This window comes from Hypanus sabinus, chromosome 18, assembly GCF_030144855.1.
Source record: "Hypanus sabinus isolate sHypSab1 chromosome 18, sHypSab1.hap1, whole genome shotgun sequence".
Classification (NCBI taxonomy): domain Eukaryota; kingdom Metazoa; phylum Chordata; class Chondrichthyes; order Myliobatiformes; family Dasyatidae; genus Hypanus; species Hypanus sabinus.
Window position 1 is genome coordinate 72,375,617 of NC_082723.1, and position 26,996 is coordinate 72,402,612.

At 41.3% G+C, this 26,996-nt stretch overlaps 1 protein-coding gene across 1 annotated transcript in view; it reads right to left on the reverse strand.

Annotated features, from left to right (window-relative positions):
• zdhhc8b (zinc finger DHHC-type palmitoyltransferase 8b) overlaps positions 1-18,613 on the reverse strand; it is a 340,879-nt gene extending 322,266 nt beyond the window's left edge. The window contains exon 1 of the mRNA XM_059994651.1: positions 18,324-18,613. Within this exon, the coding sequence (XP_059850634.1) occupies positions 18,324-18,421 (98 nt within the window). The 5' untranslated portion in view covers positions 18,422-18,613. The remainder of the gene's footprint in view (positions 1-18,323) is intronic.
• Positions 18,614-26,996: the final 8,383 nt, after the last annotated feature.

The window sequence follows — 26,996 nt, forward strand, 5'->3', positions numbered from 1 at the left end:
CGCACCAGGAGAAACGCTAGAATTCCCGTGACAGCGTTTGATAGCGAAAGCCGGTGGGGGCTCGTGTGCGTCCTCCATTGCCTGGGTGGCGGGCTCACCATGGAAGAACGGTTTAGCTAAAGGAGAGGTCACAACTGAACAGCCATGTCAATGAGACACCTGACGGATCAAAATCATAAAGGAAAGCCGGCAAGTTATTCTCCTAAATCTCTCTCTCTCTCCAACAATTGCAACATAGCAGTCCCCAACGGCTGCAGCCTGCATGAACTGAACAAACTTTATATTTCCATCGGACCATTCATTATCCCCTAGACAACGATAGAGCTTATTTCTTATTGATTATTAATATACCCGCACTTTTAGATTTAGTATTGACGATGTATATTATCTGTATATTTGCATTGATATTATTTTCGTGTATTTTTATTAATACTGTTAAAAATAGTATCATCAGACTTCAATGGATGTCTCTATCTTTGCTGGTAAGTAACCCAGTTACAGGGTTCATAACATAAGCAATAAATATTGAGAACATGAGATGAAGAGTGCTCAAGTGACATTGAGTGAATTTATCCTCTTTGGTTCAAGAGCCTGATGGCTGAGGGGTAATAACTGATTCCTGAACCTGGTGATGTGAGTCTTGAGATTCCTGTACCTTCTACCTGATGGTAGCAGCGAGAAGAGAGCACGTTCTGGATGGTGAGGATCTCTGATGATGGATGCTGCTTTCCTCTGACAGTAGATGTGTATGAAACATGGGAGGGCTTTACCAGTGATGGATTTGGATTTAACAGCAACTCAGCATTGTAGCAGAGGGATCAGATTGCAAGTGGAGGGTTTGCCGCATCTTTGGCCAATTGCTGGGGCAACAAGCTTCCAACTTAGTGTTGAACAATCAGAGGGCAAAATACTTGCCCATCATTACAAAACAGTCTATGAAATTACAAGTCATTAATTTGTTATTTTATTCTATGAAACCTGCAGCAATTAGAAAATAATTGTGCAGTTTGGATCAAGAAAGTCTAGCAAGTTGTTAAAAAGTGAAAACTGACTCAATGGCAGAATGAAAGACAACCTCGATTTTTCTGGAAATTATTATCTGGGGCTTTACACAAGTAAAAAGGATCCATTGGATAAATCAGATGAAGAGCAAGCAAGAACTAGAGATATATATTATTTGTAAATGTATCTATAGGAAAGATATTCATAGGTTTGAAAGAGTATAGTGAAAACTTACAAGGATGTTGTCAGGACCTGAGTGAAAGGGGAAGTATTTTTTCCATGAAGATTTAGAGGAGATTTGATAGATTATACCAAATAATGAGAGCTATAGATAGGGTAAATGCAAGCAGGCTTTTTCTATTGAAGTCAGGTGGGACTACAACTAGAGGTCATAGGTTAAGGTGAAAGGTGAAAAGTTTAAGGGGACCTCGAAGGGAAACTCCTTCACTCAGAGGGTTGAGAGAGAGTGGAATGAACTGTCAAAGCAAGTGGTGCATGTGAGTTCAATTTCAATGGTCCAGGTGCAGCTCGATGGGACTAGGCAATTTAAATGGTTCAGTACATACTAGATGGGCCAAAGGGCCTGTGTCCATGCTGTATTTTTCTGTAACTCTATCATGGGTTGTACAGGGTTGTACAGAGTTGCCCTCTGTCTTTCGCCCTTACTGGAACACATTTGATCTAAACTCTTCCCAACTCTTGTAAAAGATTCCTTCTCGTTAGATCTGTTCTACCTGCAAACATCTTCTCCTAATCTATTTTGCCAGCTCCTCTCTTGCACTCTGCCTGTTGAGTGAGACTAGACCTTGAGGTCATGGGGTAAGGATGAAAGGTGAAATACTGAAAGGGGAACTTCTTCACTTAGAGTGGTGAGAGTCTGGTGGTTGAGGGCACAATTGCAGCAGTTATGGGAAGTTTGGGTTTGTACATTGACAGGAGGGGTATGGAGGGCTGTGGTCTGGAGGCAAGTCAATGCAACTAGGCAGAAAATCAGGCTGACATGGACTAGATGGGCCAAAATGCCCATTTCTGTGCTGTGGTGCTATTTCAGGTTCAATGTTTTGTAGAACAGTCTTGAAAAGCACTGCACCCACAAATCTCAAGGAAGTCATATTGAGTACAGCAGTAAATTAGCATTTTGCCTGTAACTCTTTGAAACTGAAGAAATGTTTAGTTTGTTTTAGCACGTAGAAAAATGGAAATCTCAGGAGAAATGCTATTGGTGCATCTTCCTCTCTGTTATTACAGACAACAGCCCAGCAATGATAGTTGCAGAGGAAAATGTCAATACTTCTCTGCAAGTGTCAGAGAAATAACATTATGGGCTATGCTATGTTAGTGCTGGAATGTACTGCCCCAGTATATCCTTAGGTTTAAGATTCAAGATTGCTTAATATCATTTCCAGTACACAAGTGTAAAGCAGAACAAAAAAATTGCTACTCCAGATCTGATACAGCACAAAAAATACATTAAGATAAAGAATACAACAATAAAAATATATAATCTAAATTCACAAGGTATCTTATATAAATAAATTATTTGTGTGTACAGTATATAGATATCTCCATCCTTGGTGATTAGGAGGCTGGTGCCAGGTGATGCACTGGGCAATTTTGACCACCCATTGTAGAACCTTCCTGCCCATTGCAGTGCAGTCCCCATGCCATGCACTAATGCAGCATGTTATTTTGGTGGTTAAAGTAAACAACACATTTTACTGTACGTTTTGATAAATGAAACTGAATCTGAGCAAGCAGCCATTGGGATATTTTAAAATAAAAATGATCCTGATGATTCTCCATCCTTTCCCAGTTATGGGTTTGATGATTTAAGTTCCCTCTCTGCTAACTTTTTCCTTCAAACCCCTGAAACTGTCAAATCCTGGGTAGAATACAGTAACATTAAGAGCAGTATTCTTCAGGTACTTTTTTTCCAATTATGTATGCCCAAAATTTGACAGCTTGGCTTTTCAACTATAAGAACCACATACAAGAAAAAAATAATTCTGCCCAATAGACAACAGAAAAAAGAAACACACACAAAATGCTTGAAGAACTCGGGCAACATCTATGGAAATGAATAAACAGTCATTTTGGGCCAAGACCCTTCTTCAGGACTAGAAAGGAAGGGGGAAGAAAAACTGGAGGGAGTGGAAGGAGAATAGCTGGAAGCTGAAAAGTGAAGCCAGGTGGCTGTGAAAGATAAAGGTTCGGAGAAAATGGAATCCCATAGGAAAGGAGAGTGGACCATAAGAGAATGGGAAAGAGGAGGGGACCCGGGGGAGGTGATAGGCAAGTGAGAAGAGGTAAAGGTCAGAGTGGGGAATAGAGGAAGGGGGTATTTTTTTTAAACTGGAAGGAGATAATATGCATCTCCTCCGTCATGTTGGAGGGTATCCAATGGAATCCAAAGAGATGCTGCTCCTCCACCCTGAGGGTGGCCTCTTCTTGACATAAGAGGAAGCCATGGATCAACACTTCCACATTTCAGGAAAAAAGTACCCATTCAAACTTCCAGGTCTATTCAATAAGACAACTTTATTTACCCACATTTACCAAAATTCTTTCATTTTCAGGGCTGGAAATGGCAAATAACCTTGTAAACACAGCCTGCTGGGCAGCTAACTGCTGATTTCTACTGAATTTGCTGTGTCAGAATTGACTCTATTATGTTTATCATACCTTAATCCTCTAAGCACAACTCAAAAGTCAACACCATACACACTCGTACACATAGTTCAACACTATAAATGTACACCACTTTGACGGGTGGGCTAAACCAGGCGAGGTGAGATGCAGACACACCTGTCTTAGCATGAGCAGATGATATCTACAAGGAGATCCAATGGCTAGAAAAGCAGTACTGCGACACTCCATGGAGAGCGAAGCACATGACAAGGAGTTATGATCATCTACTGCAACCAAGGAAGACCCCAGTTTGCAATGCTCGTTCGTACCACTGAACCCAGACCTCTGAGGTTGAGAGTGTGAAACTGCCCCTATACAATGGTTTTCCACTTTAAAAACTCTGCCCCATAGATTTCCTATCATCATTGGACAGGGTGGATAACCACCAGAGTTTTATATCAAATTGAATTCTATTCAATCTCTCCCTAATAAAGGGTTGATAAGGGAAATTTGTAGCCAAGCCTTACTTAGACCAACTAACAGAACACAACTAGAAATAAAGAATATATTTAAAAATGAATTATCAATCTTGTACAGTATAACATGGGAATTACAGGTTTCCAAGATAATCAGAAAACAGACATAAGTTATAACAACTGACCATATTTATAAACTCTAGAAATATTTATCAAAGGCATTAATTGCTTTTATTAATTGCTTTTAAACATCTATTGACAAGACAAGGGGAAAGGTGGGTTACTGGCGCCTTAAAACAAGTCACTTCAGGCAGATGGGACTTATCACTCATAGTTGGCAGCTCATCTAGGAAGGAAAACTCTAACGTCAAACCTCTGCTGCTTTGCCTTGCAGCTATAGCTACGCATAGGGAAGGCTTCGGGAGTAAACCGAGAGGATAAATCCAGAGTTGGGGTCCCCAGGGCATTCCCTATGTTGAGTTAAACGCTGGCTGGCAACTCCTCTGACACTGCTGGTGCCAAACTACATCGGACTCTGCCATTCCTTTGGATTCATCAGCTACATGGAGAGGGGTAAACTGCTACACGAGGAACAGCCTGCTCTCCAAATCACACTACCCTGGCTTGCGTATCACATAGACAGCTTGGATGCAACATCCATAGTCACACTTGACCAACAGAGTGCCTCTTTGTCAACAGAATAATATTTTCACTTTGCAAAGACATAACATGAACAATAGAATACAGACAATAATATTCATAGGTCTGTATTGGTTTAGTATTGTCATATGTACAGTGAAAATCCATTGAAAATCTTTTGTTTGGGTGAGATCTAATTTCACTTCAAAGATAATTTTGAAGTGAACAACTTCCAATTTTACAGCACCTTTATACACACCAAAATACTGCATAAGTGTTATATGTGTACAGTGAGCCTATGCAGGCACATTTATATAAATTAAACATTTATTCTTGAAGATATAGAATACTAAATACTATGCATTAACAGATGTTTAACAGCTTCTATAGATGTGTAGTGGAGAGTAAATTGACTGGCTACATCATAGCCTGATAGGGAAAAACCAATTCCCTTGAATGGAAAATCTTACAAAAGGTAGTAGATACGGCCCAGTCCATCACAGGTAAAGCCCCTCCCCCTCCACCACTGAGCACATCTACGTGAAACGCCATCACAGGAAAGCAGCGTCCATCATCAACAAACACCACCAACACACAGGACATGCTCTTTTCTCACTGCTGCCATCAGGAAGGTGGTACAGGAGCCTCAGGACTCACACCACCAGGTTCAGAAAGTTATTACCCCCTCAACCATCAGGCTCTTGAATCAAACTCAACTTCACTTGAAGTTGGTGTTCCCATAATCAATGGACTCTTCATTTCTTGCCCTTGATATTTATTGCTTATGTATAACTCTTTCTTTATTTGCAGTTTGTTGTCTTCTGCACTTTTGTCGAATGTTCAAGTTGGACAGTCTTTCATTGATTCTGTTATTGTTATATAGATTTATTGAGTATGTCCTCAAGAAAAATGAATTCCAAGATTTTACACAGTGATGTATATGCACTTTGACAATAAATTTACTTTGAAATTACTTTAAAAACTAAGTGTAAAATATATAGAACTAAATATACCAAAGTATATTTTATAATTTTCATTTGTTAAATTATTGAACAGAACAGTCTGGACTTCAAATGAAAATTCAAAACTTCCCTATGCTGCAGAATAGCTTTAGATCCCAATGGCAATGGGCTATTTTGTTTCATATTAGTTCTCAGCACATCAGCAGCATTGGCAAGAATGACTATCTCTTAGTAACCAGAAGTGGTGATGACAGTCCCTCTCAGTGAACCCTTCCAGCGATGGGACCTCCAGATGATGGTGGATGTGTAAAACTCCAGGTTAAAGGCCTAAAGACATTGTAGAATTATTTTAAAACCATCCCAGTCTGTGTGGACAGAATGAGTCGCTGAGAACTGCCAGAAGGCTTTATACGGCTTTTAACACCAGGTCTGGCTCCTATTAACATTGCCCTTGCAAATGATGCAATCTCCAGAGACACCTGGGAAGCCATCATTTTTAGCAAGGCTCCGGAAGCCTTACACATTCTCAATTGAAAAGGTGTTTATAGCCAACAGGAAAATGAAAAATGGACAACTCGGAACAGATGTACTGGCAAATTGAAATCTTCTGCCCACAAGAAGTCATACTGTCATAACTACAAAACCTTGCAAGCAGATAACAAAAAAACCACGAAATTAAACATCAAGGTAGAGGTATAAAATCCCATTCCTGTAAAAGATGAAAGAACTTCAACAAAATGAATTACAGCAATGTTAAATCTAGCATTCTAATGCCGAGGAGGCATGCTAGCATGAAAGCAATTTTTTTTTTAAACGCAGGTCTTTCTGGCACTTTAAGCCGCACCTTCAGCTCCTTCCCTTATTTAATCCTCACCTCAGTGAATGGACCTCAGGTGAAAGTAATCTCAACCAAATACAGAAAATCTTTAACCAGAACTATTATCTCAGTTTCTCCTTCCACAGCCACTCTCTAACGTGCTGGGTCTGCCCAATACCATCTTTTGTTTTTATTTCACCCAATATTCCCAGAACTAACGTTCAAATTACAAGTCTACTCCAAGAGAACAATAAACAAAAAGATTTTAAAAAAATCAAAGACAATTATATGAGCCAAGTACACAGTCTGTGGGCCACAGGCAATGATCAAATTTGCTGATAAAACATGTACTATTTAAAAATCTGTGAAAAATTAGCAAGCTGCAAAAAACTGGAAGAGCTCGTGGTGTTAGTACTATACTTAATATACATCATACCTAAAGTATGACACAAAGAGAGGGAAAAACATATATTGCTGTTCACGATTCTCCATATGGTAAGCTCCTAAACCTCAGCTGCAATAGGGAGTGTGAGAGTTAAAAGAAAGGCAACGGTGTATCCTCCACAACACAATACTGCCAAATTCCACAAACATGACTCACCTTTTTCCATCATTACTGTAACCTTCAACTAGGTCATTATTACTTGTAAACTATTCCAATGCCTTCCTAGCTGATACCTTCTTATACCTTTGATAATTTTCTGTCCAAATCAAGGTTCATTTACACATCGGCCCTGCACTCACTAAACAGCCACTGTGGTGGTGGTTGTCCATTGTGTGGACAATGATAAGAAACCTCTTCTCATTGCTATCGTCAGGGAGGGGGTACACAAGCATGAACACACACACTCAGCGATTCAGGAACAGCTTCTTCCCCTCTGCCATACGATTTCTGAATGGGCAGTGAACCCATGAACACTACCTCACTACTTTTTTTTATTCTTGCACTACTTAGCTACTTTAGATATATACTTGCTATAATTCAGATTTTTCCTCTATAATATATTACATTGTACTGCTGCCACAAAACAACAAATTTCACATACGAAATTACGAAATGAAATACGAAATGTAATATACGACAGTGATATTAAACTTGATTTTCTATGAGTTTTTAAAGTGGAAAAGCCATTGCACCTGGGCAGTTCCATTCTCTTGACCTTGGAAGGCAGCTCCAATATTACAAACAAACGTCACAAACCGGGGTCTTCCTTGGTTACAATGGATAACCATGACATTTTCTGTGCATTGTCATGCCCTTCGCTCTCCATGGCGTATTGCAGTGCCATCTTCCTGGCCACTGGATTTCATAATAGATCTCATCTAACCAGCACACCAGAGCTGACTCTGCATGCTAGGGCAGGTGTGTCCCTATCTTACCAGGGTGTGAGGCTGCCAGCTACCCTCATCTGGTTTAAGCCGACCGTCGAAGCTGTGTACTGGGGTGTAGTTGCTGTCACATGCTGCAGGTAAGAGCCAAGTGTTCAGTGGGGACCAAAGGTGAGTGAGCTGCCCCAGAATGGACATAATAAGCCCCTTCACCAGAAGCTGCCCCTCTATGGACACCCCATACACCCACTACAGACTGAAAAATTCTTTGGCAGTCCATCAGTGATAACAATGACTTTGCTCCTATTCCACTCCAGCCATATAGATTGTGAGCTGACTGATGAGACTAATGCTGGACTTGCAGACTACCACCAGCGAGGAACGAGGTACCCAATCAGTGGAACAAGTAGATAGTTTGGGAGGAAGCAAAGTTTATTAAGATTTTTAAAAAGATTAGCTTGATTCATAATACTCACATCAAAACATACTGAGAAATGCATTGTTTACATCAATGACCAACGCATTCCACGGATGTGCTGGACACTGCCCTCCAGCAGTACCACACATTCCAACACCAACATAGTGTGCCCACTGTGCTCAGTAGAACAACACAGGACACAACAAAACAGACACCAACAAGCAGCAAACACCCAAGGCCCAACCACCTGGCATATTGTACTCTAAATTGTAGGAGATTAGGCTGTGAATTTGTAACTGAAGACTTAGATATCGGCAAGAAGAATTGTTTTCAGCTGGCGTATGGCCTTTTGTCAGCCTGGGATAGCAGTGATGCTACACCAGGCAGTTTGCTATTCGTTGGTTGCCAAGGGCACTGACATCAAGAGAAGAAGCAACTCTTGAAACTGTGCCTTCCAAATGGTACTAAGTGCCTCTCTGAGCTTGATAAGCCCACTCCATTCTTGGCTGTCGCCAGTAAGGGCCTTTGAGTGTTTGTGCCATGCATCACCATTGTCAGCAAGTCATTTCTTTATTTATTTATTGAGCCACACCACCTGGCAATCCCCCCACCCCACCCCGATTTAATCCTAGTTTAAACAAGGGACAATATAGAATGACCAATTAACCTATCAACTGGTTTGCTATTGGATGGTGGGAGGAAACAGAAGCACCCAGAAGAAACCCACGTGATCACAGGAGAACACAGAAACTGCTTACAGGCAGTGGCAGTTAATGCACTCTTTCCACTCAACATTTTCTTTATGTCATGATTTTTTTGTGGACCTCAACCTTCTGCTGTCTGTAGACCTGTTTCTTTTTGTATATGAAACCGAAGGAAAGACATGTCTGCAACTGGTCATTCTCTGCAGATCAGTCCAGACACTTTAAACAATCTGTGAAGTATATTACACAGATAACAGCTGAGTCAACATTGGCCAGCCCAACACTATCCATACAATCTCATACTTGTTTTCAAATTTCTTTGCAGTCTAATTCCTCTTTATTTGAGATATTTCCTTGTCTTCAGTATCTGCATCCCTCCAATTGTGTTCCCAAAGTCTTATCTCCAATTTTAATTGCTCTGAAATTTGCAACATTAAACCTCTCCACCTTCATCGCTGAAGATTTCTCTTATCAAGCTTTGGCACCCAGGTCAGTACCTCCCTGGGGGCACAGTGCCACTGTTTGATTGTCAACATTTGAGTGCCTTCAGATGTTTCAGCATGTTAAAGTTACTCTGAAAATGAACATTTGTTTTTGTTGGAGGGATAGAACAAGGAGCCTCCCTACAACTGATTAAACAATGCAGTTGGCCAACAGCCTTCCACAGCTGGGAGATGAGCTAAAGATCAGGAGGGATTTAGATTAAAACTGTTTATGCAGAAAACTTGCCTACCACACTGCATTTGTTCATGATTGTTTAATGCAATTTCCAGTACCCAAGTGTAAAGGAGAATGAAATAACTACGGTCCAATACACCACAAAAGATAAAGAGAATAATAAAAACACAATGTATAAATAAATAAGATAGCTTATATACATAGAGTGACACTAGGCACAAGAATGTCTGTAGATAAGGTAACTGACAGGAAATGATAAAATAGTGGTGGTTGGTGGGTGGAGGTGTTGATCAGCCTTACTGCTTGAGGAAAGTGACTGTAGCTGGACAGCATTCTAACTGGCTGCATCACTGTCTGATATGGGAGGCTACTGCACAGGATCAATAAGCTGCAGACAGTTGTACACTTAGTCAGCTACGTCATGGGCAGTAGCCTCCACAGTATCCAGAACATCAAAAAGTGATGCCTCAAAAAGGTGACATCCATTATTAAGCAGCCCCATCACCCACGACATGCCTTCTTCTCATTGCTACCATCAGGGAGGAGGTACAGAAGCCTGAAGGCACATACTCAACAATTCAGGAACAGCTTCTTCCCCTCCGCCATCTGATTTCTGAATGGACATTGAAACCACGAACACCATGTCACTACTATCTTCTAATTTTGAACCACATTTTTAATATGTGTATACTCACTGTAAATCTTTTTTTTGTATTATTATGTAGTGCATTGTATTGCTGCTGCAACTTTCATGACATACGCCAGTGACATTACACCTCATTCTGGTGGTCCATGAGTGGGTGGGTGCCATCCTTCATGATATTACTGGCCCTTTTCTCTATATGTCCTTGAGAGCCAGTAGGCTGGTGCTGGAAATGCCCAAGGCAGTTTTGAGTACCCACTGTAGAACTTTCCTGTCTGCCATAGTACAGTTTCTGTACCATGCAGTGATGCAACTATTGGAATGCTCTCTACTGCACTTCTGTAGAATGAAGTGGGTATACATATGACGCAGACTTCAAAGTTGAAAATATTACAATGAACATACTGAACAAGGACAAACCCTGGCGATATTAGAATGAAATAAACTCTCAGATGGCATCTCATGCAATCCACAGTCTTCCTCACTGATATTCTGGAGACAGACCCATAATATCAAAACTATACCTGGGTCCCACTGACTGTTGTTGGTTTCCACATTTATAATTTTGAACAGCAACAAGTGCAAACGGGGAACTTAGTGTATAGACATCGTTCCTTCATCGAATTCCAGTAATACTAAAGTGCCTTTTGCATCAAAACTAACATCCACCCAAAAAGACTACAAGGTTTAAGTACCAAATCAGCCCAAACAGCAGCATTGCTCATCTGCTTACAGATCATTTGTTCAAGATCCACAGTTGCTAGGGGTTCTCAACCTTTTTTATGCCATGGACCATTACCATTAAGCAAGAGGTCTGTGGACCCCAGGTTGAAAAGTTCAAAGTAAATTCATGTATTAAAAGTATGTATAAAAGAAAAAACACACTAAACTAACCTAAAACAACAAAAAAAGAACTACACACAGAGACGGTCAAACAACCCATGTGCAAATGACAAGGAATGATGCAAATAGAGACACAGAGGCACAGGCACAGAATCCTGAGAATGCGAGCTGTACAGTTCTTGAAAGCGAATCCATAGGCTGTGTTCGGCCATCAGTTCAGTGCTGGGGTGAGTGAAGTTATCCACACTGGTTCAAGAGACGGACAGTTGAAGGGCAATAACTGTTCCTGAACCTGGTAGTGTGGGACCAAGATCAAGTGGACATTTTCCCAGATTCTATCTCACAGTTTGAACATCATGAGTGAGAGGGAAGAGAGGTGAAGTACCCATGAAGCCCGTTACAAGTACTGAAGACTTGGATGTTCTATTTGTGCTCCACAAGGGGAATAGAAGAAAAAAGATTGTAACATCAGTTATACAAAGGTCTAATGCAGGGATCTGTGATTTCTTCTATAAAATCAGAGTTGCATTTTCAACTATGGTAAACAAATTAGGCTTTATGGAAGGGGAGTTAGAAAATAATTTAAATTTGAAATATTGGAAGTTCCACACCATCTACTTCTAGAATTTTTAGCTGTGACAACACCAGTATAAATTCAATACACAATATGCTACAGGAACTCAGCAGGCCATGCAGCATCTATGGGTAAAGAACAGTCGATGCTTTGAGCCAAAATCCTTCAGCAGGACTGGAAAAAAGAATGAGGACCTTTGCTTCAGCACAGAATCAGAGACTTCAATCCACATATGCAACTCAAAGTAAGACAAATGCAAAACATTGTTGGACCAATACAGCAGAAAGTTTTTAAAGCTGAAACTTTGCAGTCCTCTATTTCAGCCACAGTACTATTCCCACTCAATTCATCCTCCACCAAGCAAGCACCTCATGCACTAAATTGGAAAGCAGCAATCAAGAAAGGGACCTAATGTCCAGTTTCATAGTCTGAGCATTTGACATAAGTACAGGGAAAGGTTGGGAAACATTCATCACATTTAAAATAATTGAGAATAAAAAGGGGGAAATGGCAGCTAATTTGCATGGTACTGGACAACAAAGATTTTGCTTCCTGAATACTTTTAGGTGCATTTTGGGTTAATACTTCATCACTATGTGCTTGTCATTCCCTCATACAATTTAAGGTGGTACAGAGAGCTCATATGACTAAGGATGAGCTATCTCATTTTTATTCAGCTACATCTCCCTACTGTGACAGATGTAACAATGGATTCATTAATAATGCTTCATTAATTCATATGTTTTGGACTTGCTCGAATCTTGAAAAATATTGTAAGGAAGTTTTTCAAACTTTTTCCTTACTTTTTAAAGTTAATTTTAAGCCTAACCCTCTGACGGCATATTTGGTATTGTTGCAGGACAAGATATTAAGTTGAAGGCATCTGATTTACATATTTGGCCTTTGGCTCTCTTGTAGCTAGGAGGACACTTTTGTTTAAATGAAAGATGTTCTTCCTCCTATTCAAGCTCAATGGTTATGCGACGTTACGTCATGTTTAGATTTAGAGAAGATTGTTTGTTCAATTTCTGAATCTTGTCAAGACTTTCAAACATTGTGGGGACCTTTCTGAATTATTTTCAAAACCTTCAATTTGTTATTTAAACTCAGATGTTGGCTATTACTAATTTTTATTACACAAGAAGGTATTTACTTTCTTTTCTCCTTAATGAACAGCTTCGGTCTTGGTAGGGGTTAGACTTTTTTTCTTTTGTAATGAATTAGTAAAGTTCAATATAACTATTGATTAACTTATATGAATACGGGGTAATGTAATTGTTATTATGAACAGATATAATGTAACTAGTAGTTTTTGTTTTATCTTTTCTGACCTTTTATATATACTTTCTTGTACTCTGTATTCTTCTATGTAGAAACTAATAAAAATATTGAAAAGGTGCATCTTATGGATTTTGGGCGGCTGATCATGAAAATCACTATGATATTTACCTATAATACACCTTTTTAAAAAACAAATCACATACATTTGTTACTTTAATTCATTATTCAAGTCAGAATAACTGATGCCATTTTTGTTGGTCCACTAATCAAACAGGTCATCAACAACCGGCAATTCAAAGAACTTCTGGTTGGACTGGAGAAAATCACATGGAAGTCATTTGACGATGTTGTTAAAATTTTTTCTTGATAACTAACTACATGCAACTGGCTGACAACATGCTCCAAGTATACAAAACCATTAAGTACCAGTCACTAAAGATTCATTTTTCAGCATTCCCATTTAGACCTCTTCCCTGGAAATCTTGGCACCATCAGTGACGAGCTTAGTGAAAGGTTTCACCAGGACAATGCGGTCATGGAGAAACGGTATCAGGGCTACAGGAATCCATCAATGCTGGCTGATTATTGTTGGACACTCTAAGCAAGAAGCCTCAGACACTGAGCACAAATGAAAATCGTCAACAAAACAGTGTTAGCTTAGTTGAACTATTGCAAAGCATCAGCACCGTTATGAAATTAAATGCATTATATTCAATAAAAGTTAATTTCTTGTTTCTCCAAATTCCAACATGATACAAGTTATCTGAAATTGTATTCATTTTCACCTTCACGCAGTCTATCATAAACAAAAAAAAATTCAGAGGAAGCAGATGATGTCCAGTGTTAATACTGTACAATATAAACCATCTTAGCAACACACACAAAATGCTGGTGGAACACAGCAGGCCAGGCAGCATCTATAGGGAGAAGCACTGTCGAGACCCTCAGCCTGAAACGTCGACATCGCTTCTCCCTATAGATGCTGCCTGGCCTGCTGCGTTCCACCAGCATTTTGTGTGTGTTGCTTGAATTTCCAGCATCTGCTGATTTCCTCATATAAACCATCCTACATTGCCAGAATAAAATCTTTACAGGAAACAAATTCATTTATTCACCACAAAATTCAAAGTAAATGTTATTATCAAAATACATCTCTGTCACATATACAACCCTGAGATTCATTTTCCTGCAGGCATACTCAACAAATCTATAGTAGAGTAACTATAACAGGTTCAATGAAAGATCAACCAGAGTGCAGAAGACAACAAACTGTGCAAATGCAAATATAAATAAATAGCAATAAATATTGAGAACATGAAATAATATGATAAGGAGTCCTTAAAGTGAGATCACGGGTTGTAGAAACAGCTTAATGATGGGGCAAGCAAGTGTAGTTATCCCCTTTGTTCAAGAGCTCGATGGTTGAGGGGTAGTAACTGTTCCTGAACCTGGTGGTGTGAATCCTGAGGCTCTTGTACCTTCTGCCTGATGGTAGCAGTGAGAAGAGAGCATGGCCTGGGTGGTGGGGATCCCTGATGATGGATGCTGCTTTTCTGTGACAGTGTTTCATGTAGATGTGCTCAAATAGTTGGGAGGGCTTTAACTATGATGCATTGGGCCGAATCCACTACCTTTGGTAGAATTTTTCATTCAAAGGCATTAGTGTTTCCATACCAGGCCATGATGCAGCCAGTCAATACACTCACTCTCTATTACACTTCTTTATAAGTTTGTCAAAATTTTAGACGTCATGCCAAATCTCTGTAGACTCCACATGAACATCGAAACATACAATGAAATGTGTCATTCGTGTTAACAACCAACACAACCTAAACATTCTGGCGCCAACGTAGCATTCTCACAATGTTCAGTAAAACAACTCAAGCAGCAAAACAGAACAATAAGGGCAAGACAAGCCTCCTTCCTCCCTCTCGCTCACTTATACACACAAACAGGCCTCCAACCCCATGACAGTCCACCACTGGAGTCCTTGGACCCAGACTCACAGACAACAGACCTTCCAACTCTTAAAAATGTTGACAATCGTAACTTCAAAAAACAACAACAAAATCTATCTGTCCACTTTTATTGCATTTCTTTTCGATATCTGAATAAAATATTGATGTGGACGAGAATGACCTGCCAAACAAGTTTTCCAAACCCAATTTCAAATGTCATGCAGCAGAAGAATTTCTTGCAGTCACAGCACAATTAATTCTTTTCCTGTCAAACTACATTTAAATACTGGAGTACCGTAAATGTACAGGGCAGAATTCTGTGTGCAAACGCAAGGACATTTTTAAAACAATAGCAAAACAATTTTTAAAAAGCAAATGACTGTCTTGGAAACACAAACAAAATGATGAAGGGTCCCTGCCCAAAATATCAACTGTTCACTTTTTTTCCATAGATGTTGCCTGACCCAAAGTGTTTCTCCAGCCTTTTATGTGTTGCTTGGATTTCCAGCATCTGCAGATTGTCTCTTGTTTGTGATCGTCTTGGACATTTTTTCTTGTGATTGCAAGACCCTGTCGGACATAGGTAATATAGAATACTGCAAGTCCGATTCACTGGTTCATTGGCAAGACCGAAAGCAGAGGAGGTGTGTGGACAAGGCCTCGTGTCGCGGGGTTGCCTGTAGCAGCCACCCAGGAGGGAGATGTCAGAAGTAGTGTGGCTCGGCATCCATGCTGGAACGGGGTCTGGCCCCCTCCCTATCCAGTGTTCATTCAGTGGACAACAAGCTAGACTGTATTAGTCTGCAGACTGCTGAGAGCTTGGCCTTATCAACAACATCCATGCAACAGGACATGACTCTCAGGTACTAGGGCTACATATTGTTTTGTGTGACTGCTATCTTATGTGCTCTGTGTTATGGGTGACTATCAGCACTGTGGTTTTCATCTTGGGTCTGGAGCAGAGAGGTTTCATTTGGCTGTACTCATGTATAATTGAATAATAATTAAACTTGAATTTGAAATATTTTAAAAAATAGGCAGTGCTTAAAGAGAGCAAGATAGTGTTGTAGGGTTTATAGACCATTCAGAAAACTGATGACAGTGGGGAAGAAGCTGTTCCTAAAGAGTTAAGTGATTGTTAACCATCTCTCTTCAGGCTACTGTACCTCCTCCAAAAATTTGAAGTGACGGATCCACGATAATGTAATGGTTAGCACAGCGCTTTACAGTACAAGTGACCCGGGTTCAATTCCTGCCACTGTCTCTAAGCAGTTTGCACATTCTCTCCGTGACACGTGGATTTCTCCCCACAGTCTAAAGTTGTACCGACAGGCAGGTTAATTGGTCATTGAAAATTGCCCAATGACTAAGCTAGGGTGGCTGAACAGAGCCTATTCTGATAGATAAATGAATAATAAATCCACCCTAAGAATGAGGCCATCCAGTAGTGGGAAAGTCTGTCTCTTGCAGCACAGGAAGGGTGGGAGCAGAGAATCAAATACAAATCAGGACAAGAAATTTCAGTGACAGGGAAACTGAGGGGAAAACAGAGTTTGGGTTAACTTTTCAACTAACAGGCCACTTATCAATCTGAGAAAGAAAATCCTGAATGAAATCAAAATAATAGTTTGTATTGTTGACTTGATTTTATACTGAAGCACAGAATATAAACTCAACATGAACTCAACTCATGGTTTGGAGGCTTGTGTGCCTCAATGACCCAGAGAGCTATGTTGGCTGGAGTCAGGGCTTTATGCTTTCACTCATGGTAAGGTCACCCATGCCAAACAGGTCAAAGGGTAGGCCAGACTAAGAGTGGTCCACCAGTCCTGCAGTTTCACGTGTTCAGCTCAAGGTTAAGGACCTCAGCTCAAAGTAGTTACGAAAACAGCAATGAAGAATCCTTCTATTCTGTGTGTGACAGTATTCTTGAGTCTCGTAGAAACATAGAAAAATCTACAGCACAATACAGGGCCTTCAGCCCATGTTGTTGTGCCGAACGTGTACTTACTTTAGAAATTACCTCGGGTTACCCATACCCCTCAATATGTCTAGGCTCCATGTACCTATCCAGGAGTCTCTTAAAAGGCCTTTTCACATGAGCCTCCAGTACTGTCGCCAGCAGCCCATTCCATGCACTCACCACCCTCTGGGTAAAAAAACTTACCCCTGACATCTCCTCTGTACCTATACTTCCAAGCACCTTAAAACTGTGCCCTCTCGTGTTAGCCATTTCAGCCTGATCAGGGACTTGCATGACTGAAAGTACTGAAAACCGAGAGGAAGCTACTGATTCGACAAAGCAAACCGTGAACAGGACCTTCACTGCTGCTCTAAATGCCAGCAACGTAATAGGCAGTAAGTAGAGAACCAAACTGATCAAAACTTCCAGCATAATTATTGAAGAAATATAATTACATTAATATTGGACTGGCACCTCCTTGCTAAGTGAAGTATTAGAACAAACTTTAATACAATACTTCGTATTTCACAAAATTAATACTGTCAAAATTAGATTTCAGATTGATTTCCCTGAGAACCAGCATATTAAAAATCCATAATCATTTAGATCAATACAAATTTTATAAAATGAATTAGCACTTAGAAAACCAGTCATGTAATATTCAAAAAAAAAATCCTAGTTTCCAAATCTTAATAGGCAGAAATAAACGTTTTTGCCATTTTTGTTAAACACTGAAATTCCTTTTCATCATATTAGGAACAATTTAAAAGCCAGCTGAAAGCTTCCTAATTCTCACAAACTAAAGGCACTTCTCCTATGATTAAAGGAATTACAACTCAAATGTTATATCTTCTCATACATCAGTAGTATTTGTGTCTGCCTGTATTGCTAAAGATTTAAAAAAGCAATTTGCAACAACTGATATGCCAGAGGACTGTCCTTCATATAATTCCCACAGACACACACGTACATTCCTTAGTATATCTAAGCATATGCATAAGACACCAGAGATAACATACACACCGCATATTTTACCACATAACACATACAACACTTGCACTTTGTGCATACGCAAGACCAGTATACCTCTATGCAGACATGTAGCAGGAAAACACATTTATCATGTACATGTCATCCTACACTACGCATCGATATACTGGACACCACACTTGCAAAACACATATAATAATCAGTATCGGGAATGTGTAAAATAAATCACGCCCATGGCACATTAAAACCTGAAATGTAATTTGCAATGCAATCCGATTTCTCTGTGACATTGTTTGGTGCATAAATACAATGGATCAGCAGCAGCAGCGGGGGCCTGCGGTTCCTGTCAACCGACCACTCTGGTCCCACCTCGCCCCTCCGGCCGCCGCATATCCACCCCTCTTCCCCCGGGACTTACGTGAATGCGAAGAACAAGGTGGTGGCCCCCACCAGCAAGGCGGCGGCTGTCGAGACCGGGATGTATTTGGTCGGCTTAAATTTCTTTCCACTGGGCATCCTGTAATTCCCACATAGTCCCGAGAGGGAAGGAGAGTGATGGGCCGACAACTCCGGAGCGGACTCGCACGGCGAGATGAGCCGGCCGGCGGAGCTCGGGGACCGGGGGACGAAGGGGACGAGGGCCGAGGCCGGGAGGGGGAGGGGCGGGGAACGAAGCCCCCTAGCAACCGAGCCCGAGCGCGAACAGGAGGAGGGGTCCGCCGGAGAGGAGGCGGGGCCACGCGGCTGACGTCACACTCCGGCTCCTCCTCTACCACCTTTTCATTGGACGATACGGAACCTCCGCCCACCCGCCGGGAAGCCCATCGTGGGTTTTTTTGCATGAAATTTGCATGGGACAAGGATTCCTCACTCTAATTGGCGGCTCTGTTTCAGGGCGGCTGTTTTCTCATTGGCTGCGCTGAGGAGAGGGGCGGGTCGCGCCCACGCGTCGTGTTCCATTCATACGGAGTGCGTGGGAACAGCAGCTTCATGTGAAGGGACGCGACTGTCCCTCTAAAACGCTTCCAAATTCTCCCATTTAAGTCACGTATCTCATTTTCTTAAGTCGTCACGCTATTAGAGATTTCGCCTTGCCTGAGGTATATTTTCTGGATTAAGTGAAACAGTTCATTCGTTGAATGCCGTGGGTGATCATGGTCTTTCCATGACCAGGGTTGTTTTTGGCAAATGCTTCCACCGAAGTGGTTTCCCATTGCCGCTTTCTGGGCAGTTAAGCAGTGAATGCTTAAACAAAACTCATTAGGCCACGCAGCATCGGGGGAGATAAACAGATAGCCGCAGAACCAACAGTACGTCAACACTGTTGTGAACAAAATCACCGAGGAGTCGCAGCTGGTTACTATATAAAGTAGTCTTGTAATCGATACACACATACAAATAAGCTGACAGCCTTTGGTGTCACTCGAGTGAAAGACTCAGGGAGAGACGTCCTGATCCCAACATGACAGTACATTTTATAAGTAAATGCATAAAGGTAACAGAACGATTTCTATCGTTCTACAGTCCTCATAATACTTCTTTGAGTAAGGTACAGGTTTCAAATGCCTGGACCTTCCCACAAACGCACCCAATAGAAGTGTTAATTACTGTCGTATTCATGCATATGCAAATACCTCCTGTATGGACAATTTGCTCTATTTTGTCTGTTGATTGCATTCATGCATATGCAGACATATGCCAGTGAATTGGATGTTTCCTGTTCTGAGCCGCATTTTAAATTTAATCTACAATCCATATTCAGATCTGAGGGTTGGTTGCTGAAGTTATAGACAATAGGTGCAGAAGTAGACCATTCGGCCCCTCGAGTCTGCACCGCCATTCTGAGATCATGGCTGATCATTCACTATCAATACCCAGTCCCTGCCTTGTCCCCATATCCCTTGATTCCCCTATCCATCAGATATCTATCTAGCTCCTTCTTGAAAGCATCCAGAGAATTGGCCTCCACCGTCTTCCGAGGCAGTGCATTCCACACCTCCACAACTCTCTGGGAGAAGAAGCTCTTCCTCAACTCTGTTTTAATATGTCCTAACTCCAACATTCTCCCTAACAAATGCATCTTCCACCACAGTGCTTAGACACAATGAAGCAAAACTCAAAGAAGCAATGGAATTGGCTCAATCCCAATCCCTAGAATTTGGCAAAAACTATGAGCACTTTGATCTAAAATGGACTTTGCTTTTTTTTGTTCTAGGAAGAAAGATCTGGTACTTCTTCCTCAGTTCTGTGTTTCTTTCTTTCTCTCTTTCCCTCTTTCTCTCTCTCTCATTGAACTGTGGAGTCTTTTAGTTTTACGATTTTTATATTCTGTGTTTCTGCCCATTCTTTTTACGGCCTGGGGAAGGGGTGTTGGGAGTTGACAATCTTGTTGCCATTTTTTTGTGGTGGGGGGTTAGTTTGATATTTTTCTTTGAATGGCTTACTTGGTTTTCTTTGTTTCATGGCCCCCCCAGAGAAGATGAATCTCAGAATTGCATAGTGCATGCATACTTTGATGATAAATGAACATTTGAACCTGGCCAGTATTTATCTTTCAACTTTCATCTTGTCTTTGTCTAACTATTTGTCGGATCTTTCTGTACAACTTAGTCTTTGGTGCTTCATACGTTAGATTGTAGCTACTATTCAGGAGTAATGCATTGGATACAAACTATTTTCTTAACCCAATTACTTTAGAAGCTCTGAGAGGACCACAACCTTGTTTTGGGTTCAGAGGCTTCAAATCAAATTTAAGTCCAATTATCATTCAACCATACATGAATACAGCCAAACAAAACAGTTGTCCTCCTAGGGCAAGGTGCAAAACATATACAGCACATTCAAAATAGTGAGCCAAAAAAAAAGATATATTGTCCAAGACCCTGAGCAGTATATCCTGCCAATTGAAGGTACAGTCCCTAGCAGTGTGCAGACAGCCACAATACAGTCTGTCATTCCACCAATCAAACACTGGAGGGCAGCACCGATGGTCCCTTGTTGACTCAGGGAGCTAAGTTGGCTGGAGTCGGGGCTTTATGCTTTGGCTCTTGGTAGGGTCACCCATGCCGAACAGGTCAAAGGGTAGAGGCCAGACTGAGTGGTTCTCCAGGTTCAAGGGTACAGCTCAGGGCTAACAACCCTAATTGATCAAAAATGTAAGTGTTACAAAAACAGCAATAAGAATCCTTCTGAGTGTAACAGTATTCCTGAGTCTCCAGCTGGGACCTGCATGACTGACAGTAGTGAAAACCAAGAGGAAGCCTCCGTGGAGCACTGCCAGCGATGGAGGTCCTTCGTTGCTGCCCTAAATGCCAGTGCGTTACAGGCAATGAGTAAGGTATTTTAGAAAGAAAATGTGCAAATATATTCTATAGGGGAAACTACATGTAAGACCATAAGATCATAAGACATAGGAGCAGAATTAGGCCATTTGGCCCATCAAATCTGCTCCACTATTTCATTATAGCTGATCTATTTCCCTCTCAGCCCCAGTCTCCTGCCTTCTCCCCCTATCCCTTCATTGCCTCACTAATCAAGAACCTATCAACTTCTGCCTTAAGTATATCCAATGACTTGGCCTCCACAACACCTTATCCGACTTGATGCTTTCCAAAAGCTCCAGCACATCCTCTTTCTTAATATCTACATGCTCAAGTTTTTCAATCATCCCTACAATCACCAAGATCCTTTTCCACTATCACACTTGATTGGTCCTATTCTCTCACGTTTTATCCTCTTGCTCTTAACATACTTGTAGAATGCCTTGGGGTTTTCCCTAATCCTGTCCGCCAAGGACTTCTCATGACCCTTTCTGGCTCTCCTAATTTCATTCTCAAGCTCCTTCCTGCTCGCCTTATAATCTTCTAGATCTCTATCATTACCTAGTTTTTTGACCCTTTTGAAAGCTTTGCTTTTCTTTTCTTCTTGACTAGATTTACAACAGCCTTTGTACACCACGGTTCCTGTTCCCTACCCTCCTTTTTCTGTCTCATTGGAACGTACCTATGCAGAACTCCACGCAAATATCCCCTGAATATTTGCCACATTTTTTCTGTACGTTTCCCTGAGAACATCTGTTTCCAATTTATGCTTCCAAGTTCCTGCCTGATAGCCTCATATTTCCCCTTACTCCAAGTCAATGCTTTCCTAACTTGTCTGTTCCTCTCCCTCTCCAATGCTATGGTAAAGGAGATAGAATTGTGATCACTATCTCCAAAATGCTCTCCCACTGAGAGATCTGACACCTGACCAGGTTCATTTCCCAATACTGGATCAAGTACAGCCTCTCCTCTTGTAGGCTTATCTACATATTGTGCCAAGAAACCTTCCTGAACGGACCTAACAAACTCCACCCCATCTAAATCATAAACAACTACTTTCTTCTTTGATACACGGAATCCTTTAAGATCACTGTCAAGCTTTTCCTCAGGCGGATTATCAATCATAAAGGCAGGCCACAACTTGTGCCAGCCATTCTTTAGTGTTGAAGGTTCTACTTTCTCCCACCCTTGAGCAATGAGCCAAAGAACGTACTTCATGTTAAATTCTTTAATAAATGTCTGTACAGAATCTAACATGAAAAGTGAGCGATACTTGTCCTTTAGAGAATGCAGTATTCCTTGGTCTTGGGGTTGGATAAGCGATGTACAATTTGGTAATTATTACATTGTAAAACATTATTCTTGCCCCGGAGTTCAGCTTTAGGGTGATCTGAACAGTTATCTAGACTAAGAAGACTTTTGCAATCTTCGGGAAGGCCTACAGATATGCAACATGTTCTGGCTTCTGACACAAAATATATTTCAAACCACTCTAACGTAATCTTGGTGGTAATCCAACCATTTTTACTTGCATATGTTACTGGATAAATTTGATCATCTTTCAAAGCCCTAGGGCATTTATGTTTTCTGATCACCAGTGGTTTACATCTGTGAATACCTGCTGCGTTGGAGCACCCCAAAATGGTAACTCTGTCCTTAGGTTGTTTGAATCCTGTGGGATCTTCTTCAGTTTCTGTTGCTGATGTTTTCCTAGGTGTGCAAGGCCAGTATAATGCAATTTCATCTGCATTATAAACCTGCTCAGGACAGAGGGTTTTGTCCACGGACTCTGTGGCTTCTTCATGGTTTACAGCCTGTTTTTCTCCACACACTTTATGCATGGTGCTTCTTAAACCTTTGAAGCCATCCTTCACTATAGTCTGTTCTAATTTCAGTTCTTTATGGAACAGCTTAGCTCGGTTCATTATCATACTGCCCAACAAGCCGACCCCATCACTCTGACAGTGACAAAAGCATCTCTTGATCATGCTCAGTGCTCTTAACAACTTTCATAGTTTTTTTTTTCATGCTCATTTGCTTTAGTGAATCACTGTTTGCATAAATGCAAATTGTTTTCTCTTTGGTGTTTTGTTAGCAAACCAATGCCATATAAGTCACACAGCTCATGCACAGAAACACATTGGTCCAGCTTTGTCAACATTTCAATCTCCTCTTGGATTGATATGGACTGATGATTACTTTTTGACACCACCACTGGTGCTTTCACTTATCTTAGAATCTATAGCTAGGGTTAAATTTATGTAAAATAAGCGCAAAATATTGGGACTACCACCAACAAGTGCAATGTAAATAATAAAAATAGCACGCTTTTGTCAAAATAAGTCTCGCCACAGATGGCACTGCATGCGCTACACACAGTGCCATCTGGTGGCCGTCCAGTAAACTACATCTCATAATTTCATCTGAATTAAAAGACCATCGACCATCGAAATGATCAGTTTCTGTAAAATCAGTGGTCAACCTGTATTCTAGTTTTCTCAAAATGAATGCTAACATCATACTTGCCTTCCTCACCTGCAACTCAACCTGCAAAATAACCTTTAGCAAAGCCTGCATGAGGACTCACAAGAAATTTGGTAAAGCAGGTAGGAATAAAACTAAAGAGTGATTTAAAGGTTTGCTTTAATTATCACATTAGTACACTAAGACATTGAAACCTACAGTGAAATACGTTACTTGCATCAAAGTCTGAGAATGTGCTGGGGGCAGCCCGCAAGTGGTTCAAGCACCAATGTACTGTGCCCACAACTTACTAACCCTAACTCTTTGGAGTCAAGGGAGAATGTGCAAACTCCTTGCAGGCAGTGGTGGGAATTGAACTCAGATTGGCTGTACTGTAAAGTGTTGTGCTAGTCACTATGCTACTGTGCTGGTGTAATTATTTTAACAACAGTCAGACTTAGAATGTAGAACATTCTTTACAAACATTCTATCTCGTGCTTTAATCAGTTGCCCCAGGATGGATTATTGGGAAGTTAGATTGGTAAAAATGCTAAGATTAAACCTTTGCAATAATTTATTATGTTGTGCCGTCTTCAAATCCCTTCCTCATTCCTAATCTGCTTTTTTTGCTAAAGCTTCCCTGCTGTTCATTCATTTAGGCTTTTAGAGCATCACCTGTGTATCGACACTCTTCTGCTGGTGATCATCTCAGCTCTGATATTGACTCTGTAAACCCCTCTACTTCTCTCATTAGGAAAGATAGTTCTCTAGAGATATGAATTCAAAATCCACTGTGGTAGATGGTAGGATTCTGTTCATTAAATACATTTGGAATTAAGAAATTAGTTCCAAAGGTGAAATGTATGGAACTACCAAAGTTCAAAGTAAATTTATTATCAAAGTGCATATACATCACCGTGTACAACCCCAAGATTCATTTTCTTGCAGTAGAACAAAGAAATACAATAGAATCAATTTGGCAAAGATGGGCAAACAAACAACAGTCGATATGTAACATGTTAAATTTAAAAACCCAAACGAGTTAATTGGATGACAAAGATTTTGCTTCCTGCGTACCTTTGGGTGTATCGTATGGATTTTGGGCTGCCAATCATGAAAAGTGCATTGAAATTACCCTATCACACACCATTTTTTGAAAACACCAATATTTCAAAGTTTCAAAGTGCATTTGTTGTCAACCATGAGATTTGTTTACTTACAGACAGCCACAAAGCAAGAAACCCAAAAGAACACAATTAAAATAAACAAAATAAAGATCAACACCCAATGCGCAGAGAAAAGGAAAAAGCGTAAGTCATGCAAAAAAACTGAAGAAAGGAACAACGTTCTGAACCCCAGAGTAGGCCCAAAGCCTCAGGATCAGTTCATCATATTAGCAGGTACGGAGCACAGCAGCCAGGAACAGTCTTCACAGCCTCAGCACTATGGAGAGACGAGTGAACATCACAGGAGAGTGAGCAAAATCGGCCCTTGTCTCCGATCCTGACACCCTGTTTCTCCAGTCTATCTGGGCCGATGTTTAAATTGTCCAAACAGTGTATCGTACCTCATACTAGGAATCAGGCACCGCTGCAGCAAAAGGCTTCAGGCCTAGACATGCCACTCAGCGACTTGCTCCAGGCCCAGATTTCACTGCCCAGTTCTTGATTTCTCCAAATCAGCTCAGTACCCAGAGCGATCCAGCCTTGCAGCCAGTTGTACAGGCATCGAAACTCCTCTGCCTTGACTTCTCCTCTCGGAATGGTTCAACCCACCTGCATTGATTGTGCAATGTACCAGCAATCAAATCAGATCAAGTTTAATTATCATTCAAGCCATGCACAGATACAGCTGAACAAGACAACGTTTCTCTGGGGCCAAGGTGCAAAACATTCAAAATTGCAAGCAAACCTTCAAAAAGAGCGTGTAACATAATTCAAAATATTGAGCAAAGAAGTATATTCACTTGGGGAAAAAAAGACATATATAGTCCAAGACCCTGAGTGACAATGTCCAGCAATTGATTTTACATTGTGTCCAGCAGTACACAATGCACACAATTCAACCAGTCATTCCACTGCTTGAACATGGGAGAGCAGCACCAACGGGAAAGGCCGGGCCCCAGCCAAGCTCAACCACACTGTAGTGCTTCCGCGTCTCTCACTGGACTGCAGTAGCAGGCGAGCCTGAGGCTTGAGGCCTAGTTCTTGCTACATCTGAGTCTACGCAACTCCCATGTTGACTGTCCCTCCACCAGACAAGGGTAAGCCTGCAGCAACTTACATTAGCACTGTCTGACAGGGTATTGCATTTGCAAGTGAAATGTCTGAGACAATCTCCCACAGTTATACTGCACCAACTCCGATGCTCCTGTGTAGTGGGCAGCAACGTGGTCTGCAGCCCGGTCAGCTCCTCCGAGCCCAAACCGGCTCCTCCGACAGATTAGCCGGCTGCTCCAATATCCCAACTGGCTCCTCCGACGTCCCAGTTGGCTCCTTTAACACCTCAGCTGACCCCTCGGACTTCATCCGGCTCCTCCATATATCCCAGCCTCAATGCCTCGGACTCTTCATCCGGCTCCTCCATATATCCCAGCCTCAATGCCTCGGACTCTTCATCCGGCTCCTCCATATATCCCAGCCTCAATGCCTCGGCCGGCTGTGCCACCAGCACCAGTCCAGCCACTCTGATCAACGAGCAGCTCACTGATGCAGTGCCCAATCTTATGGAGTAGAGTTGTCTTTGGATGGTAAAAAAACTAATTTTACAAAGAAAAAAGCCCCTGCGAGGCCACTGCATTCGCACATCTTTCCGGACAGTTCATCCATTGAATTTGCTCGCTTCTTCATTGTTTGTGATGATGATTTGCCACAATTTACTTCAGAAAAGGCGTTATTAGTTATGCTTTTAGTCAAATCTCTTGCTTAACCTGAAGAAAATGGCTCATCATCGCCAGAGACGCATCTTAAAGTTTGCAATACTGCAAAGATGGGCTACCAGAAGGTCCAACAATGATTCTAGGACTAGGGCCACACATAGACCAGAGAGGGGAAAATAGTTCTATGGATCTCAGTTTTGGAACTTCCAAATTCTGACTAGCTGCCACAGTTGTAATGAATTATTATCTTCAGTACAGACTCTTCAGCCCATAATGTTGTGCCAACATTTACCCTAGTTTAAGATCAAGCTAACCCTTCCCACCCCCACCTACTTTTATTCATCCATGTGCCAGTCTCTTAAATGTCCCTAATGTATCTGTCTCTTCCATCACCCTCAGCAGCGCATTCAGATTCAGAATCGGGTTTGAT